Source organism: Mustela lutreola, chromosome 1 (assembly GCF_030435805.1).
Source record: "Mustela lutreola isolate mMusLut2 chromosome 1, mMusLut2.pri, whole genome shotgun sequence".
NCBI classification, from domain to species: domain Eukaryota; kingdom Metazoa; phylum Chordata; class Mammalia; order Carnivora; family Mustelidae; genus Mustela; species Mustela lutreola.
This window is the reverse complement of record NC_081290.1, coordinates 259,421,678-259,442,444: the sequence shown is the minus strand read 5'-3', so window position 1 is coordinate 259,442,444 and position 20,767 is coordinate 259,421,678. Positions and strand designations below refer to the sequence as shown.

Genomic DNA, 20,767 nt, shown 5'->3' with positions numbered 1-20,767 from the left:
CATTAGACTCTATGCTGTGTGTGGAGCCTGCTTAGGATTCTCTCTCCCTCTTCCTCTGCGCCTCCACCCTCCACACCCCTCCCCCACTCTCTCTGTCAAGGGAAAAAAATGAAATAAAAAAAGATAAAATAAAAGTTTTTTAAAGTTTTGTTAATTTAAGTAATCTCTACACCCAGTGTGGGGTTTGAACTCATGACCCTGGGAACAAAGAGTTGCATGCTCTTCTGACTGAGCCAGCCAGGTGCCCCAGCCTCTTGACATTCTTCTTTTTTTTTTTTTTTTCCTTTTAAATTTTTATTTATTTATTTATTTGACAGACAGAGATCACAAGCAGGCAGAGAGGCAGTCAGAGAGAGGAGGAAGCAGGCTCCCTGCTGAGCAGAGAGCCTGATGTGGGGCTCGATCCCAGGACCCTGGGATCATGACCTGAGCCGAAGGCAGAGGCTTTAACCCACTGAGCCACCCAGGCACCCCTCTCTTGAACATTCTTAAGAAAAGGACTTTTTTGAGTCATTGAGGAAAATCTTGTAAAGATGCCTCTTTTTCTGTCTGGGGAGGACTGACCTCTTTTCCTGAAAGTGTAGCTTCAGGAGATTTATACACAGTAACAGCAAGGGAAGAAAGGGACTTGTCCTATTCAGATCAACTTTTTTTCTTCCCTTTTTTTCCTTCAAAATTTGGAATGTAGAAAAAGATATATACCATAAAATTTACCATTTTAAACATTTTTAAGTATACAGTTCAGTGAAATTAAATACATTCATAATGTTGTGTTACCATCACCACTAACAATTTCTAGACCAGTTTTCATTTTGCAAAACTGAAACTCTATACCTATTAAATAATAACTTGCCATGTCCTCTTCCCCTCCAGGTCCTGGCAACCACCATACTACCATCAGCTCTATGATTTTTTAATACCTTAAGTACCTCATGTAAATAGAATCACAGTATTTGTCTTTTTGCGACTGACTTATTTCACTTAGGATAATGTCCTCAAGATTCATCAGTGTTGCTGCATATGTCAGAATTTCCTTCCTTTTCAAGGTTGAATAATATTTCATTGCAATATAGGCCACATCTTGCTTATCCATTCATCTGTTAATGGATTTTCAGAATGCTTCCACACTTTAGCTATTATAAATAATGCTAAGAACACAGGTGTACAAATATTTCTTCAAGACATATGTTTAGATCAGCTTTATGATTAATGAAGATACCAATAAAAATCAGCCTCATGTCACAATAATATTACATGTTTACAAGAAATCAAAGAAAAAAATAACACTATTAATGATGGACTTACATATACTCACTGTATATTAAAACCACAAATACACAACAATTTAACAATCTAAAGTAAAAGACTTTTTTTGGGCATTTCTGAAATCTGTTTTACTTAACTGGCAAATGAAAATAACTTATCAGACTCAGACTCATAAAGGATGTATATATCACTCTTCCTTATGTCACACTAGTTAGGGAAAAGAACTTTGGGAAAGATTCATACCTGGATAAGATGTGTTGGCATTGTGATGATACAGGCTGAAAGAGAAGTTCGTAGAAGACCACGGAGAACATACAGGAACTTCGTAAGGCTGTGGCTGTTGTCACAGTTTTCTGTACAGCAAATGTCATCTCCCCACAAAGGTGAACCAAGATTCTGGATTCCTATTCTTAAAATGTTTTTCTGTTTTTTCTAAAGGAAAGTGGGAGAGAGGTAAACACATTAAGTTTTGCTAACCAGTAGGCTACCTCTTTCACTTCTCTTTGCCAGTTTTTAAATTTATAAAAGATTAGGGAGGTAAAGTCAGTAGAGGTGGTAAAATGTGTAATTAGTGTAAGGTAAGATAAAGGAAATCTTCACTATTACAAGACTGCAAAAACACAATTGACTTTTTTTCTTACTTTTGTAAAATTTGAAGAGTATCAAAAGCCTCAATCTTCTACATTTTAACAGTGACTACTCTAAGGATTGTTTGAGGCGTCTGAAAAAATACATAAAAAATCAGTTAGCAATAAAGAACATCTATACCAGAAGGCTTACAAACCTTTCTTAGTATTACAAAATTCTACAAGCCTTTCAATAAACTATAATTTGCTCAATATTTCTCATTTAAAATGCTACTGTGTGTCCAATGTCTGATACTTTGAAAGAAGTTTAAAAATGTGTGTTTTGGTTTTACACTCTCTCTATATAAGCCTTTACTTATTCTTCTTGAGGTTATTTTTACCAAATAATTTAAATTTAATGCTTTCCATAAAATTGAACACGTGAACATCTAGAAGTCAAGACTACTGATATAGTGACTAATATTTCCTGGAAAAAAGAACATTTAAAAACCATTAAATAAAACCTAGGATGATTATCAATAAGTGTTTTCCAGAGATGTATTTCTAACAGACTTTACTGTATGTGTTATTCTAACTGAACAAATGTTTTATAAATGCTTTCCTTAGCAATCCGGCAAAATTTCTGGGCAAAGGAGGAGACAATAGCAAAACCTGGTGCATGGAAGTAATTTAAAAATTATTATTACAATTCTCATTGTTAAGTTTTCTCTCTCAAAGCAGAAATTTGGAACATGTGCCACTTTTGAGTGTGGTTTCTGCTGAAGCCAGATCCTACAATATATCACATGTTATTGCTATAATAAAACTAATAAAATTTATTTAACTAATATAATTTATTAACCACCCTCTAGCTCCCTGATATTACAGATGAAAGTTGAATTTGTGTTATTTTTGAGAATTTATCAATAAAGGAAAGTAGGGAAAATGTTAGAAGAGGAAAAACAAAAAGGGACAATAATTAGTAAAATGGGTAAGACAGATAGATATTCAGTGTCTAGACTGTGTAATTAAGAAGATGCAGTTCTAGGCAAGACCCATACACTACATAGGCATTCATTTTCTCATCTCTACAATAAAAAGGACAGAATAGAACATTGTTCTATGAGCCTATACAATTTTTCAAATCTATAAAGGGACACAATGGGTTGGATACAGCTATTAAAATGAGATTACAGAAAAAGGAATTTAGTTTAAGCACATTAAAAAAAACCTTCCTGACTGCAAGAACCTGGAACACAATGATACTATCAAAGTAGCCAGTCCAATTTTCTTTTCGGGTCATATTAAGTTTATGATAGGCAGTCACCTTAAGATATATGTTATGATCCTCGGCAGTCCATAAAAATTGTTTTCTTTTTTGGGGCGCCTGGGTGGCTCAGTGGGTTAAAGCCTCTGCCTTTGGCTCAGGTCATGATCTCAGGGTCCTGGGATCGAGCCCCGCATCAGGCTCTCTGCTCAGCAGGGAGCCTGCTTCTTCCCTCTCTCTCTGCCTGCCTCTCTGCCTACTTGTGATCTCTCTCTATCAAATAAATAAAATATTTTAATAAAAAAATTGTTTTCTTTTTTAATTTCTGCATTACTTGAATGAAATTAAATAATAATATTTTACCAGGGCTTGTGTTAGAAGTTTAAATAAGTTTTGGATGAATTCATGTAAAATATCTGTGAACTGACAGGTTATCCCTTACATTGTATTACTTCGGAACTCATAATTTAAGTAAAATGGCAAGATTACATTTTATTTTGTCATTCCTAAACTTGTTTTCTCATGTATCTTAATTAGATTCTCAACAGAAAGAGCAATCTGGAAAAAGGGAAAGAGAAACCTTTCCTCAAAATCTAGGTATTAGAACAAAATCTGAAGGCAGGAGAGCAACATTATATCGTTTTCCCTGACAACATTTCAGAAACTGAGGGTCAGCTGTATATTTTAACCCAGTCACTATTACCAACTATTGTATCAAAGAGCATCTGCTAAAACTTTATAACAAAAATGCTGTTAGGTGCAGAAGCAGGAGAACTACGGAGGTTTAGCAACTTTGACAGATACATTGATATATCTGAAAAATAATGAAAATATTAAGCCAAAGAATAAATAATGAGATATTTAAGTGGGGTAGGTACTCAGCACACCAGAGTATAATTGAGCATAATACTTCAACATAGGGAATACATTTATATTTTTTTAAAAAATGACAGTAATTGCAAAAAAAAAAAAAAAAAGGCTGAATTACAAATTTCCTGAGTCGTTTTTGTTATAATTCCTTTGCTATGACATATAATAATGGGGGCACATCGTAGGGCATAACATAATTTAAAAAATAAACTTTTGTGTTAAGCTGAACAATAAATACTTAAATTTATTCCTATGAGAACATGCAAAATATTTAATCTGGTATTCTAAGGAAAATCAATGTTCATTACTATCTCTTAGATATTTAGTTATATTCATAACTTAAATGAAATTATGGCAGCGATTTGTAAATGTCTCCATTCCAAATATCCTTACAGATGAGCTACATTACTTTACTTACTACCAAGGTAATCATGTAATAGTATATAATACTCAGTTCCTAATAGCCTACTTCAAGTAAACTAAATTAGGTTATTTGAAAATATAAGTTTATTTGGAAATGTAGTGATAGAGGAAATAAAAAAATTTCCTTTTAAAAAGAAGAATTTGGGGCACCTGGGTGGCTCAGTTGGTTAAGCGTCTGCCTTCAGCTCAGGTCATGATCCCAGGGTCCTGGGATTGAGCCCCACATCAGGCTCCCAGCTCAGCAGGGAGTAAAGGCTTCTCCTTCTCTGTCTGTCACTCCCCATGCTTGTGCTCTCTCTTTCGCTTTCCCGAATGAATAAATGAAAAAACTTTTTTTTTTTTTTTAAAGGAGGATTTATTTCAGTCTCAGAACATTATTTTGACTCAGGAATAATATTTTTTGAAGTAGTGTTTCACAGATGCATTTTTGTGGCTTCTTGAACTCATCTAAAGTTTCTGAGACAGATGTATAGATAAGGTAATTTGGCAAATGATACATTCCATAATATAACAATATGGAAATTTATTAACATAAAAACAACATAAAATTTATGCTTTTGCATGTTATAAATTTTTTCACCATTCTTGGTATTCACCATATAAATATCTACATCCCTGTTTAATCTTTATGAAAGTCAGTAGTTGTAGAACCTCTGGTTCAAAGAGACAAACCAGTTCAATTTGTTGTTTATCAACTTTCATGAAATAAAATACCATTTATTGAAAATTGTGTTGTTTTTCATACTCAGATAAATGACTAGGAAAATAAACATTTCATTCCATTCTAATAATAGCTTACTGATCAAGGGTTCTTTGGATGGATGTGTGCAGATGTGTGTACACATGTGTATATACATATATATGCAAGTATGTATATATCTTTTTGCTATTGGCTTTGCTTTTTTGCACTTTATAAAATTTCTTGCTCTTAGAAGATGTATCATCATTCTGCAAGAACACCAGCTCTGCACACTGTATCATAGGAACTGTTATGACATGCCTGTTTCCATAGCAACCACAGCCAGTGGAGAGAGGTGTCTGTCAGGGACCAATTTACCTCTCCAGACGGGCAATGCTACTAAAGGGATGACACAGTGCCCATAAATTTAGCTAGAACCAAAAATGGAGCAACAATGAGCAAAATAAAATTGTAATAAAAACTGAGCCCACAAAACTGTAACATACATGAAGAGTTATCTACAAATAAATGTGTATGCTTCACCAAACACATAAGTATTTTCAACTTGCTATTAAACTGATGATCAGCTATGGTGAGTGCTGTGAAATTTCTAGGCCTGATGATTGACAGAATTGTACCCCTGGGGCAAATAATACACTATATGTTAATAAAAATAATTTTTAAAAAACCTGATGATAAAAACAAATTTAAAAATTACCTTGCTGTGGGAAAAAAATTAAATATAGCAGTAAAGTTTATAGGAATACTTAAAATTTATGGATTAGGAGAAAATACAGTTGATAATGCAAAAACAAAAGACTTCAAGATTCCTTGCTTTCCTCAGTAAAAATAATGGTGCTCTGGAAATACTTCTGCTAAAATAATAATAATGAACTGAAAATCTTTAGCAGCTATAGCAATTAAAATCACTGAGAAAGATTTCTGAAAGACATGATATCTAGAAATAAAATTTCTCTCATTTTGTTTAAGTTAAACTAACCGGAACATCTTTAATAGTAGGAATTTGGAATCTTTAACAGAGGGAATTTTAAAACTTCCATTTTTAAAAATAGAGCTACAGAGAAATAATTAAGTTATAAAATATTTTAAAATAGCAAACAAAATCACTTTTTATTCAATCAGACAACTCAAAGCATGATGTTATAAGAAATAAAATCTTAAGTTTTACTCATAAGGGAATTCAGTTAAGGACTAAATGACAAATATAAAAAATTTAGATAAGAAAGTACAAGTCCTGCAGATTTAGGAGTAATTTTAACATGTGGTTATTTATTAATTCCAGGTGCTACAAATATGTACTTCAGATAATTTACGTTGACAATGTATGTATACATCTTTTGTGCATACACTGAGAACTTAGCTAAAACTTTAAATACACATTAACAATCAAACTAAGGCTGCCTGTGCACTGCTTATGGACATCTTCTGTGCTTGGAAACAGCTTGCTCTCTGTTGATTATTCTAAAACCTTCTGGGTTTACCTCTAAAGAGTTTAAAAGCAACATTAAACAAATGATTACAAAAGGTTTTGAAGGTACTCAATACCTGGGGATTGGATCCATCAAATCCTTCCTCATATATGACGTTCTGGATAAATTGAAGCAGCTTCCTGTAGCCACCAGTCAAAGAACTGTTGGTAAGAAGTGGTTCAAACACATAAATGGGCTAATTACAAGGGAAATTCAAAATCTAACCCAAAACATTAAGGAAATAATTAAAATTCATGAAATTACTTAAATATAATATAAAATGAACCAAAATAGTAAAAATAATTTAAAAATATACAGTCAATAGACCCTGGGAATAAGTTAAACTGCCTTATGTTAACTGGCTCAGTGTTCTTGACATAATGGGAAGATAAAAATCTGTGGAGACTGAGATGGCTTAATTATGTCAAGCTTAGTTACCTCTAAGAAAATTAATGATTTAATGAAGCAACCTAAAAGATGAAGCCACTATAGCTTTTCAGGAGTAATCATAGATAATTACCACATAGTTAATGAAGTGCTATGCCAAGTACACCTGAATCAATATCTCGATCACCTAAGCTCATTTGCCAGGAAAGTCTTAATTTTCTTAGAACAAACTGCTAAAATAATAGTAATTAAAAATTTGATCTTTTAAGGCCTATGAAGACAAGCGAGTATAATTTCCACTTTGTTTTAAAAACAAAAATAATAAAGTAAATGTATGAATTCAAGAAGATAAATTATCTCTCACATGAATATTAGTAATAATGTTCGTATTTTAAAATATTTTACAAAAATGGGGAGACTGCCAGGCTCAGTTGGTACAGCATGAGACTTGTGATCTTGGGGTCATGAGTTCAAGCCTCACGTTAGGTGGAGAGCTTACTTAAAAATGTTTTTACAAATGTTATGAGACACCTCAAAAAAAAATTAGTAACTGTGAAGAACATCTGGTTTAACACTGACTGAATTTAATATTCTTGATAATGCACAACATGCGTGCTATGGCTGAACATTGTCATGATAATGGAGTTCTGGAGCGTAGCTGTTTTACAGACATTTAAGTGACAAGTGCTGTAAAAGCGGTGGGTGTCCTCAAACATACAGAAGTGTTTGCTTCGTGTGATCCTAAGTAAGGCAATCACATATGCAGAATCAGTGTCCTAAAGAAAAATGAAATATAATTTGAAGCACACATGCAACATTGAAGAACCTAACAAGTAGGGAAAGCAGCTGACTACTTAGTGTGCAAAATCAGTGGTAGGCTACTCGGCCTGTTGTCCTTTTCTGTAAATATTTTATTGAACAGCCAGAGCTAGCCCCAAAGCACCGAACAAAAACAAAATAGGAAACAAAGAGAAAGGAATACTGTTATGTGCAAAATAAATATGACTCCAATTGGAGGCTTTGCCAGTATGGTTATTTCACATATAGTTATTTCTCCATTTTCAATGAGAGAATGGATTATATGGACACATTTTTCCAGTTTAGTGAGTGAAGGAATGTGTCCATAAAAAATGATATTCCATAATGGTACTGATGTGACTCTTTCATAAGTATATGAATATATAAATATATATAAATACAAAAATACATATGAATAGATAAGTAACATATTTGTCCCGGCTAGCTCAACTTTCAGAAGACAGTGCTGCTGTTTGAAGGCAGCATGTTCAATTCCTATCCGGGTCAATTAGATGTGCACAAGGGGTAAATCTGCTCCAAGGCCCCAGATTATGAAGTGAATTTCAGGCAACCATTTGACAAATGTCAATATTGGTTAAAGGAGGGTGGATCAAGAATATAACCAGTTCATTCTAATCCACCAACAGCCAATCTACTTAAGACATTATTTCACATATAACAACGTTTCTTAAGCATTCTTCCTTCTTCCCCAAATTGTTCAATAATAAAATTTGCCTTAAGTGCTTGGTAGTAAATTTGCTGTCTGAGGTACATTTCTAGACAACACCTGCACAAATTAATTTTTAGTTTTTTGTTGCTACTACTCAACCAGAACAATCGGTTATTTCTTTTTTATTCTCCCAGTCTGTTAAAGTAACTATAGTAGAGCTAAGGCTCTCTTCAAAGGTGGTAGAGAGGTTTGTTATGGGAACAAAAATAAAGACATACAGTCAAAACACCTTCATCACTTTCTTTATTTAACACTGACATAAAAAAATTCAATCACCAGCAATGTTTAGAACTTTATAAATAATAAACCTCCCCAAACTAACTAGGACAATAAACACTTTGATAACAAAATTAAATGGGAAAAAATCAATATATTTAGGTATATAAATTGATAATATTCATTTATCATACACGGAATTACAGCATTTAAAACTGAACTAGTTTATATAGTATTGATATTAAACTATTACTAAATATTGTTAATCTCTATGAGATACACCTCCCGCAAGCAATACATATAAAAATCTCTTTTTACTGAAAAAAAATCTTCTATTGTTATCTAAAATTTTTAAAAAATTAAACTCCTTTAATTTTGAGGCTGTTGTCTTTTTTTTGTAGCTGTTCAGCAGTATAGTAACATAAATCAGGGGGTGGCAGAAGAAACTCTAGTTACAAATATGACGCTGTCTTCCTTATTAATGTTTCCAAGCAATTAACAAAGGTTAGGTTATCAAAGTATTTAAAACATGTCCTAAAGCAGCACATTTCAAATCCTGTATACTATTTTACTTTGATTTTCTTAATTTTCAACAACTTTTATAGTTAAAAAAAAAAAAGAAGAATTTGTGATTCCACAATTTGTCTTTAAAACTACAACAGTATGAAGAATATAAAAACAATTATTAGAACTTTAATTTTTGCCTTTAAAATATCATTTAAAATTGTTTTTGGTCAAAAAAATTGTTCCATTTACTATCAGAAGATATTGCCATATCTTCTGATAGTAAATTTCTTTATATTAATATTAAATACGGGTAAGAGTTGTCCAATGACATGAAATGTAAAGCTATACATATATTTTATTATTATTATTATTTTTTTTAAGTAGGCTCCACAACCAACGTGAAAGCCAGTGCACGCTTGGACTCATGATCCTGAGATCAAGATTTGAGCTGAGATCAAGAGTCAGATGCTTAACTGACTGAACTACCCAGGCACCCCTAAATTTATATTCTGATGACCAAGTTCAACATTTTTAAAAAACTGACAGAAAGAAATGAGACTTTTGTACCTATCAGTATCTCCCCTCACCCAATTTTAAGCAGGACGTCTGACAGACATATACAACAGTTAACTTCAATTTCTATTGACAAATGGCATTTTGGTTTTTTTGTGAAAAGTGATTTTGTCATCCTCATTAAGAAGGTTTTAAAAAACAAAGAGGTACCTGGGTGACTTAGTCCATTGGGCTTTGGACTCTTGATTATGGCACAGGTCATGATCTCAGGGGTCAAGAGATCCAACCCCATGTTGGGCTCCATGCCCAGTGCAGAGTCTGCTTGTCCCCCTCTCTTTGCTCCTCTCTACGCTCGTCCTCTTTCTCTCTCAAATAAATAAATAAATCTTAAAAAAAAAAAAAGATTTTAAAATTTGCTATAGTATATCTAGATGTAGATATAGATGCAGTATATCTAGAAAAGAAATCAAGCTTGAGTAACAAAAGATGAGATTTTATTTGTGAAAATATAAACTACAAAAGCAAAAATACATATATATGAAATAACTAGTTGATAAGGGAAATGTTTTCTTGTAAATAATAAACTCGGGTATTTTTTGTAACAAAATTACTTGATTTTATCTACTGGCAAACTGTCTAACACAGTAAATACTCAGGAAATGTTTTGCATCTCTGTCACATTTGATCATTACAACAGCCTCGTGAGGTAATCATTAGCTCTATTTCATGGTAGGGAAAATTAAGACCCTTTTGGAGATTTAAGTGATTCGTTCAAAGCTGTACGACAATTAAGCGACAGGCACCTAAAAAGTTTTCTAAGCCTCAGAGTGAGATCCAGATTCAATGAAGTCTGTGGGTTCAAATACACTAATGTGGCTGTGATAAGGTTTGGACATGACTCCATTTAACACAAAGCATCCAGGTGTATAGTTTTAGGAAGAGATTTTTCTTTTAGTCCCACCGATGAAACCTTCACAATAGGCCTCACTTGTATTAACTTGGTACATGACATATAAAGACAATTCAAGATGGAAATAATGTAGGTTTACAGTATATAAACGATACCAGCATAACACAGTGGGAAGTACACTCAAGACCTGGGCTCCTGGTCTATCTGTATCAGCAACTAGAGCTAAACGTGATAATGAGGCAAAGTACTTAACTTTTCTGGTCTGGGGCTCAAAATTTTCTCAGGTGACAGAGTTGCACTAATAATCTCTCTTGTCCTTTCTGACTTAAAATTACATAGTTCAAGAATGATTTTTCTTTTTAAGACTGATTTCTCTCATTAAAATGATTAATTGCTGGGCTTTTGAAAATAAGAACTTCTGGTGCATTTTAATATTGATATTACTACTTGATAGAAATACTTAGGAAGAAAAACTGTTATCACACCCAATTAGGATTAATTTAAAGTGAAGATGAAGTATTTTTGATATTATTATGTAAATCATTAAGAAAGTATGATTTGTATTACCAAAATTCTATTTACACATATATTTCAAGTATGAATTTATGACAAATAGTGAGATATACTTGTAGGGGAGTAGGCACAATATTAAATGTCTCAACTAATTGTGTAAAATAGTTTGCCTAGCTAAAGTTATATTAGCATATAATTTGCATGTGACTATAAAGACTGTGAAGTCTATTCACAAGTAATTTTCAAGTTAAAAATTCCATTACTATTACCCTGAAGGCTGTCAAAAATTTTTCTTTTCTGACGCTTTTCACCTAATAACACTGAGTTTGATTCTCTTCACCATGAATACTCAACTAAGAGTAGAACATACAGAGACTAGGAATTCAAGGAGAGCAATGACCAGCACAGACCTAAGAGTCGCAGTTGGAAAATACTAAGAATGTGCATTCAGTGTCTGACGGAGATACTATTGAAAGAGGTCACGGACTTTCACGAAAAAGAATTCAGTTCTACATTACTCTGATTTCTTTTACGTACTGATGTAAAGAAGTTATTAGATTATGTCTCCTACTACCCATTATTGTTGTTGTCATCTAGCCAACACTGGGCCATTAACTCTCTTTCAAACATCCTGGCCTTTCAGTTTCTTGACCACCTCTCCTTCAATGATCTTATTTCCATCCTACTGTGGTGCTCCCTCTCATGATCATACCTTAGACCTTGCCATTATCAATAACTGTTATCCCTATGTGATCTCCATTCACACCCACAACTGCCACTTCCTATCTCCACCCAGAGCCCATAGGGAATCATTTGACTACACTGAGATCTCCAAACCATTGCCTACCACTTTACTCGCGCCCTTTGATATTCTTTCAACTATTTAACCACCTTTATCCATGATCAATTCTTGTATCTCCTTCCTTGCTCTTCTCTTGCTTTATCTTACCTGCTCAGCAAAACTATTCTGGCTAAATTAAACTCTCTGTCCACTCCACATTTGCCTCAGTACAGCTAAAAGTGGTAGGAGAAATGGCCCCATCCCAGTGGACTGGTCTCAGCGTAAAATCATGACCTCAAATTTCAATAGGCCCTTAAGACTGCCTGGCAATCCCACTACACACAGTCTCACCCTTCTTGATGATTTTTCATACTGTCTCTTTATACACAAACCCTTAATATCCCTACCCATCTTTATTCTTAGCTTATAACCTTTCACTGAGAAAACAGAAACAACTAGCAGAGACATCTATCACTACATTTACCTATCAGCATCTTTACCAACATAAATACCCTCTCCTCCTAAATTACCATAGTTGAACTATTTATGAAACTTTTGTTTTCTTTTAAAGCAAGTTCTACATGGGGCTTCTAATGTGGGGCTTGAACTCATGACTGAGATCAAGAGTCAGATGCTCTACTAACTGAGCCAGCCAGGTGCCCCACAGGTGAACTATTTATTTATTTAAAGATTTTTTTATTTATTTGACAAAGAAATAGCACAAGTAGGCAGAGCACAGGCACAGGGAGAGGGAGAAGCAGGCTCTCCAATGAGCAGGGAGCCCGATGTGGGGCTCGATCCCAGGACCCTGGGATCATGATCTGAGTCAAAGGCAGCCACTTAACTGACTGAGCCACCCAGGAGCCTCTAGGTGAACTATCTAAACACCTATACTAACCCAGTATCTGTACTTGCTCCCAGACCTCATCCTATAGGATGTCACTCTAGCAATTCTTCCATTTCTCTCTCATATTAACTTTCCCTTTCTAATGGATGCATTCTAAAGTATATAAACATACTCTTACGTCTTCCTTTTTTTTTTTTAAATAAACACAAGTATATCTCTTCCTTTTAAGAAAATAAAAACATTTCCTGTCTCATTTCCTCTGCCAACTACTACTCTATTTTTCTGCATCAGAACTCCTTGAATTTTCTAATATTTGGTGTCTCCAATTCCTTCCCTCACATTTTCATTTAAAACCATTCCACAGCAACATCATTTCATTAAAACTGTTATTATGGTCACCAGTGACCTCCACTGGCTAAAATCAATGGATCCTTTAATTTTTGTTAAAAGAATTTTATTGAGATATAATTTATATACCATTCAATTCACACACTGGAAGTGTACAAATTGTGGGCACCTGGGTGCCTGACTAGGTTGGGTGTCTGACTCTTGATTTCGACTTAGGTCATGATCTCAGGATTGTGGTTTGGGCCTGGCCTCGAGCTCTGTACTCAGCAGGGAGTCTGTTTCTCTCCCTTTCCACTTCTCCCATCATGTGTGTGCTAAAATATATAACTAAATCTTTTTTTAAAAAGTGTACAATTCAATGGCTTTAGTATATTCACAAAGTTAGGTTAACTATTACCACAATCAATTTTAGAATAGTTTTCATCCCTTCAGGAGGGAGTGCCATACTCATTAGTATCACCCTCCTGAACTTTTCCATGCCCCCAGCCTGAAAGAACCACTAATCTACTTTGTCTCTATCTATTTCCTTATTATAGTCATTTCATGTAAGTGAAATCATATATACTTTGTCAGTTGTTATTGGTTTCTCTCACCATAATGTCTTAAGGGTTCATCTATGTTGTAGCAATGTAACAATATCTCACTCCTTTTCATGGCTGAATAATATTCCAGATATGGATATATCATATTTGTTTAACCATTCATCAGTTGATGAATATTTGGGTTGCTTCTACTTCTTGCCTATTATAAATAATGCTGCTATAAACAATTCATGTACAGAGTTTTGTGTGGACATGTGCACAACACTGAGAAATAAAAAAAAAAATTTCTCTTGGCCATATACCTAGGAGTGGGATTGCTGGATCAAATAATAATTCAATGATTAACCTCTGGGGGGAAATGCCAGACTGTTTTCCAAAGTAACTGTCATTTTACATTCTTGCTGGTAGTATATGAATGTTCTGATTTCTCTGCATCCTTGCTAACACTTACTATCTGAATTTTTGATTCTAGCCATCACAGAAGGTGTGAAGTGGTATCTTATTGTGTTGTTGTTTTATTTGCTTGTTTTGGCCTGGTATATATATTTTTTTGTCTTTTACTTTATATGTTTTCTTGTCTATATATTTGGATTTATTTTTTGTAAATAGAACATAGTGAAATTTTTTAAAGACGTTATTATTTATTTATTTATTTATTTGAGAGAGAGAGAGAGAATGAGAGAGCATGAGAGAGGTCAGCTGGAGAAGCATACTCCCTGCTGAGTAGGGAGCCTGATGTGGGACTCGATCCTGGGACTCTAGGATCATGACCTGAGCTGAAGGCAGTAGCTTAACCAACTGAGCCACCCAGGTGCCCCCATAGTTAAATTTTTAACCCATTTTTTCCCTTTTAATAGCAAAAATACATATAGTGTACAATTTAGTAGTGTTATTATATTAACAGAACTTTTTAATCTTGCAAAACTGAAACTGTATACCCATTTTAAAAACTCATTGTTTTCCCCTCTCCAGCCCCTGGTAATCACCATCACAAATCACAAAGTAGTTTGTTTCTATGAAGCTGACTACTTTGGATACATCACATGAATAGAGTAATATAGTATTTGTCTTTTTGTGCCAGGCTTATTTCACTTAGCATAATGTCCTTAAGGTTTATCCATGTTGTAGCATGTGTCAGGATTTCCTTTCTTTTTAATACTGAATAATATTTCACTGTACGTATATCCCACATTTTGTTTATCCATTCATCGATTGCTAGACATTTGGATTGCTTCTACCTCTTGGCTATTGTGAATAATACCATATCATAATGCTATGAGCATGGGTATGCAAGCATCTCTTTGAAACCCTGCTTCTCATACTTTTGGATATATACCCAGAAGAGGGATTGCTCAATCATACAGTCTATTTTTTAATTTTTTGAGAAATGCCATAAAACTTTCATAGCAGTTGTACTATTTTACAATATCACCAAGGCACAAGGGTTCTAATTTATCTACATCCTTGCCAATACTTTCTATTTTCTATTTTTTTGAGAAGCTACATTAGTGAGGGAGATATTATCTCACTATGGCTTTGACTTGCATTTTTCTAATGATTAGGTCTATTACCTTTTCATTTGCTTTTCAGCTATTTGCATATCATCTTTGGAGAATTATCTGTTCAAGACCTTGGCCCAGATTCTAATCAGGCTATTTGTTGTTACTGAATAGTAGTTCTTTGTATATTTTGCATATTAATTCTTTATGACATAAAAGATAGACAACTATTTTCTCCCATTTCTTAGGTTGCCTTTTCACTCTACTGACTGTGTCTTTGGATGCAAATAAGTGTTTAAGTTTGAAGTAGTCCCATTTGTCTATTTTTGCTTTCTTTGCTTGTGCTTTTGGTATTATATCCAAAATAATTGTCAAATCCAACGTCATGAAGATTTTCCCCTTAGTTTTCTTTTAAAACTTTTATAGTTTTGGGTTTCATGGTTAGGTCTTAAATCCATTTTGAGTTAATTTTTATATACAGTATAAGAGAAGAGCCCATCTTCATTCTTTCGCATGTGGATAATCCAGTTTTCCCAGTACCATTTTATTGAAGACTGTTCTTTCCCCTTGAATGGTCTAAGCACTCCTGTAGATGACTGTTTGACTATATACGCGAGGGTTTACTTCTGGGTCCTTTATTATAGTCTATTGGTCTAAATGTTTGGCTTTATGCCAGTACCAAACCACACTGCTTTGATTACTGTAGCTTTGTTAAATGTTTTGCAATTAGGAAGTATGAGACCTCCAACCTTGTTCTTTCGCAAAACCATTTTGGCTATTTGGAGTCCCTTGAGATTGTGTCCCTGTAGGACTTTAAATAAACTAATTAAACCTGTTGTGTCCCTTTCCTCATGTTCAAAATGGGGATACTATAAGCTTCATGAGATTTGTAAGGATTAAATGAAATAACAAAAATAATAAGTTAATAGGTGAGAGATAATCAGTTCTCAGTAATTATTAATGATTATTAATCCCCATGCTGTCAATATAATATAGTAATGCTCCAGTTGAAGGATGGATGAAAATCAGGTGGGATAACAAGATGGAACAAGGTAAGCACTTAAGGAGGTAAGAAGGAATTGGATGAGTACAACAGTACCACCTAGAACGAACTGCCAAGTAAGTAAGAAGAAACACTGTTATCGAGTCTTCTAATAAGCTTTCAGGAGTGAGCTAAGTAGTGTGGGAGGCACAGGAAATATGACTACTGCTCATTCACAGACAGATCTAAGGAGGAATTGATTTCCAAATGTGTTTTTCTCAAAAGAAAGAATAAGATAGGGAAAAGAAAGCTGATTGTCCAGATTCTAAATATTTGCTTGTGTAGTTACAGTCCCAAAGGAGAAATAGCTTTATCAATTTGCCTGCCTATTAATAAAAATGTTTATTAGAATAAATTTCAAGCATTTAAGCAGAAATAATAATGATGATGGAAGCCAAAATTCATTAAGCCCTTACAATATTAGCCAGTGTTTGCTAAGTGGTAAATTTTTACTATCTCATTTAATAATCTTAAGAAGTAGTTTCTATTATTATTATTCCTATTGAAGCCTAAGTAATGAGGGCCCCAAGAAGCAACTTGTACAATGTCACATAGCTAGTAAGTGGAAGAGTCAGGACTCAAACCTAGATTGTCTAACCGAAGGCCCCTATCTAAACTACACTGTCTCACAGGAAGGTTTATAAAAAGAAAAAGAAAAAGAAAAAAAAAAGCCAAATAATCCACAATTCAAACACCCAGAGACAATTACTGTTAGGCTATTGATGTATATCTTTACAGACCACTTTCTACATATACACATCATATATTACATAGATTGTTTTGTAATCTGTTTTGTTTTTATCTCCTCCCTCTGCAAGCAAGGTATTCCACTATGTAAATACAACATAATCTACCAATCTATGTTAATAATTCTTAGGTTATCTCCAGATTTTCAGTAATACACACAGATTATAACAACCTTATCGTGCACATCTTTGTTAACTTGTATCATTATTTCTTTGTCATCAATTCCTAGAAATGGGACAATGGTAACAATGATAACGTACACTCCAACTTTGATACCCTTTACTAGAATTAACAATGTACATTCCTATGGGCAACATAAGCGACATCCACAGCATCTTTAACAGCAGGTATTATAATTTTAAATATCTGATAGCTGGAAAATGGTATCTCTTTGGTTTTTCTTTGCAATTTCTTTGATCACTAAGGAGGCTTACTAGCTATTTTTTGTTTCTTCTTTTGAGAACATCCCATTGTTATCTTTTGTCCTTTTGTATTAGGATACCCAAATTATTTCCAATTTAAAAATGCTCTTGGGGCACGTGGGTGGCTCAGTTGGTTTAGGATTTACCTCTATCTCAGCTCAGGTCTTGATCTCATGGCCATGAGTTTAAGCCCTGTGCTGGGATCTGGGCTGGGCTTACTTAAAAATAAAATAAAAATGCTCTCCATTTACTAAGGATATTAACATGTCTATACATAAATTTACTAAGGATTTTAACATATATATACATATGTTTATTTTTTAAATTCTGAAACAATTTCAAACATAGAGAAAAGTTGCTAATATAGGAATTTTTTTTCCTCCAGTTCCGCTAGAGGATAAGTTGCAGACATGATGGCACATCATTTCTTAACAATTTAGGCTATCATTCCTACAAACATTCCCCCACATAACAACAGTGTAACAGTCTGACTTGGGATAGTAATATAATTTGGAAATTAGTACTACCATCTTATCCTCAGACCCCATTCAAGTTTTGCCACTTGTCCCAATATCAGTCTTTAGAGTAAAGCACTCAGTTCAGAATCACATGCTGTACTCAGTTTTCATGTCTCTCTTCAGTCTTATTCAACCTAGAAGTTCCTTAGACTTTCTTGACTTTTATGGTCTTGACACATTTGAGGATTACAGGCCAGGTATTTGATAGAATGTTCCTAATTTGGGTTTGTATGATGTTTCCTTAGGATTAGATTTAAATTAGGCATATTTGGTAGAAATACCACAGAAATGTTGCTGAATTCTTGTTCATGATTTCAGTTTGCCCATTACTATTGACATTAACTTGATTAAAGTTATGTCTGCCAGGCTTCTGCCCCATAATATTCCTTCCCCGTGTAGTCAGCAAATATTTTGTGGGAAGGTACTCTGTGCTTATGTAAATATCTTGTTTCTCGATAACTTAGTCATTTATTTATTTATACCAGTATGTACTCATGGCTTTCTGATTTATTCAATGGGATACAATCCACTTACCATCATTTTTTATTCTGATGCTCAAATTTTCTCCTATTTGGTCAGTGGGAAATTCTCTGAGTTGGTTTCTGCATCCTTTTGAGATTCCCTGTGCTTTGGGCTTGTGCTCAGTGCGGAGTCTGCTTGTTCCTCTTCCCTGCACTCCCCCTCTCCCCACTGGTACATGTATGCTCTCTCTCCAATAAAATCTTTTTAAAAATTTTTAAAAATGATGTTTATTCATCATAAAAATTCAAATACATAAAACATACAAAGAGCAGGAAAACTCCCAAAATCCACTACCCAGAGGTGAACATTGTTAATAGTATGATGAACATCCTCTCATACATCTCTCTGCACCAGCCCTTCCTTCTTTTACCAAAGAAACCAATGTAGAATATTAAGAAGTAAGCTGTTAAAAATGGCTTTCATTCTAAAGAATATTATGAGAACTATGTACAGATATGTTTAATTTTGGCATTTCTTTCACATCCTTTTAAATACTACACATAACTATGAGGAAGAAATCTAGTTTGAGTCTTGTGAACTTCTTTGACCACCTATCATTAAGGTTTTGGAACCTAAATTAATATCTCTGAATTAGTGTTAGAAAAGAATTTAGAAACAGCTATATAAAATTTTATGTAAACAGGATTCTGTACGCTATTATTATAATTATTATATGTATCCCATTATTATAATCTGCTTTTTCACTTCCTTTTATCTTTGATGCTAAGCCCAGTATCCATCTCAAGTCTCTCACGCAGAAAAAACTGCTGTGGAGCCTACCTGCTAGAGCTGATGCTGCAGTCTTTGCAACTAGCATCAGCCACAGACCTTAATAAAAGACACTGTGCCCACCACCCTCCAAAGGATATTTCCCTTGGAAGGTAGTGGGCACTTGAACCTATATAAAGCTGAAGCTTAGACTCCTTTCCTCAGTATTTGAAAGATGTGATTGGTATCCTTTTTCCCAATGTTACTTTCAAACCACTCCTCCTCTTCCATTTTCTGGCAAAAACAAACAAACAAAATTCATGTTTTCTTACGTCTGACCAATCCCAATCATTCCCCTTTTAAGGTGCTGTCTTTATCAAACTTCTGGACACTTTCCCTATCAGTTGAAGACACTGTACCTGGTCTACAGTCCTAATTCAAACGTCTTATTCTCAACCAACACTTCTGATCTTGGTAATTGCTTTGTTCATTTAGCACCACTATTGTGGCTAGGAAGTCCACCACCAGTCCACTATCCCTTCTCTCTCTCCTCATATATCAATAGCAGTTGTCTTCATTTTCTTAGCCCTAGTTTGTGATCTATCATTTACTATGTTTAATATCTTAAACTCTTGTTGCCTGTACCTCTCAAAACTTGAATCCTGCCTACACCAGGAATCTTAGCAGAGAGGCAAGAAAGTAACAATCTAACAGACTGTACCACCTTAAATATTTGATACTTCTCTAGTAGGTATATTTTTCTGCTCCATAAAACAACCATTTCAACCCTTCTCATTTAACCCAAACTCCTAAGAGGTAAGTCACTGTTTCTCAGCAGATGACGCTGCCTATTATTCACTGAGTAAAAAAACAATCTCAGTCCATATCTTCAACACTACTCAAGACCCTGCCTTCAACTTTACAAACCTATTTGTTTGCATCTACATTGTTGTCTTCTACTTTTCCCTCCAGTGGAGGAAATGTTAGACATCTTAGTGGTCAAGAGCAGCTTAGGAATTCTGCCAAATTGTTTAGCAATTTGCCTAATGTTATACAGCTAGAAATCACTATTTCCTCTTCTAATCGCCATCCATTCCCTCGCTATTGAATTTTTCTTATTCACATTAAAACAGAACAAAACAGCAAAAACTTCTTGCTTCCCAAACCTCTTCCACTTACTGTTTTTTCTCTGCCTCCTTATGAACAAATTTCTTAACAGAATTATATGACCTCTGCCTATCTCTCTGAACTCACCTTTCTTCTAGCTCATCCCATTATTCTTTTCACCAACATGGCCTTTCAGGTCCTTGAGTATACTAAGTCTTTCATTTCCTAGCACATTGGCTGCTCCCTGCAGAATATTTCTTGGCTACTGCCCTTTGTAGAATGTTTTTCTTATTTTCAAATCTCAGCTCAAATGCTTCTTCAGAGAGGCAATCCTGAATAACTCAGAGCAGATCCCCTTACTTCGATATAACTTGTGGAATGTTCTTTTTGCTTGTATTAGTTATCATAACTCTTAATGACATATATATTTATTTATTTGGCTTTAAAAATTGTGTGCTTTCTCACTAGACTAAAAACACTACACGTGGTCAAAATTATCAGCTGCTTTGTTTACTACAATAAATCTAGAGTTGAGTATTATGCTAGGCT

The 20,767-nt window shown here is 34.2% G+C and overlaps 1 protein-coding gene across 5 annotated transcripts in view; it reads right to left on the bottom strand.

Annotated features, from left to right (window-relative positions):
- ELP4 (elongator acetyltransferase complex subunit 4) overlaps nucleotides 1-20,767 on the bottom strand; it is a 243,152-nt gene that overhangs the window by 145,748 nt on the left and 76,637 nt on the right. For all 5 annotated transcript variants that reach the window (XR_009345762.1, XR_009345763.1, XM_059138840.1 and 2 more), the window contains exons 6-7: nucleotides 6,638-6,722; nucleotides 1,510-1,698 (exon numbers count right to left, since the gene is read on the bottom strand). Coding sequence is in view for 3 of the 5 variants with exons in the window: in XM_059138840.1 (XP_058994823.1) it covers nucleotides 1,510-1,698; nucleotides 6,638-6,722 (274 nt within the window). In the remaining 2 variants the exon portion in view is untranslated. The remainder of the gene's footprint in view (nucleotides 1-1,509; nucleotides 1,699-6,637; nucleotides 6,723-20,767) is intronic.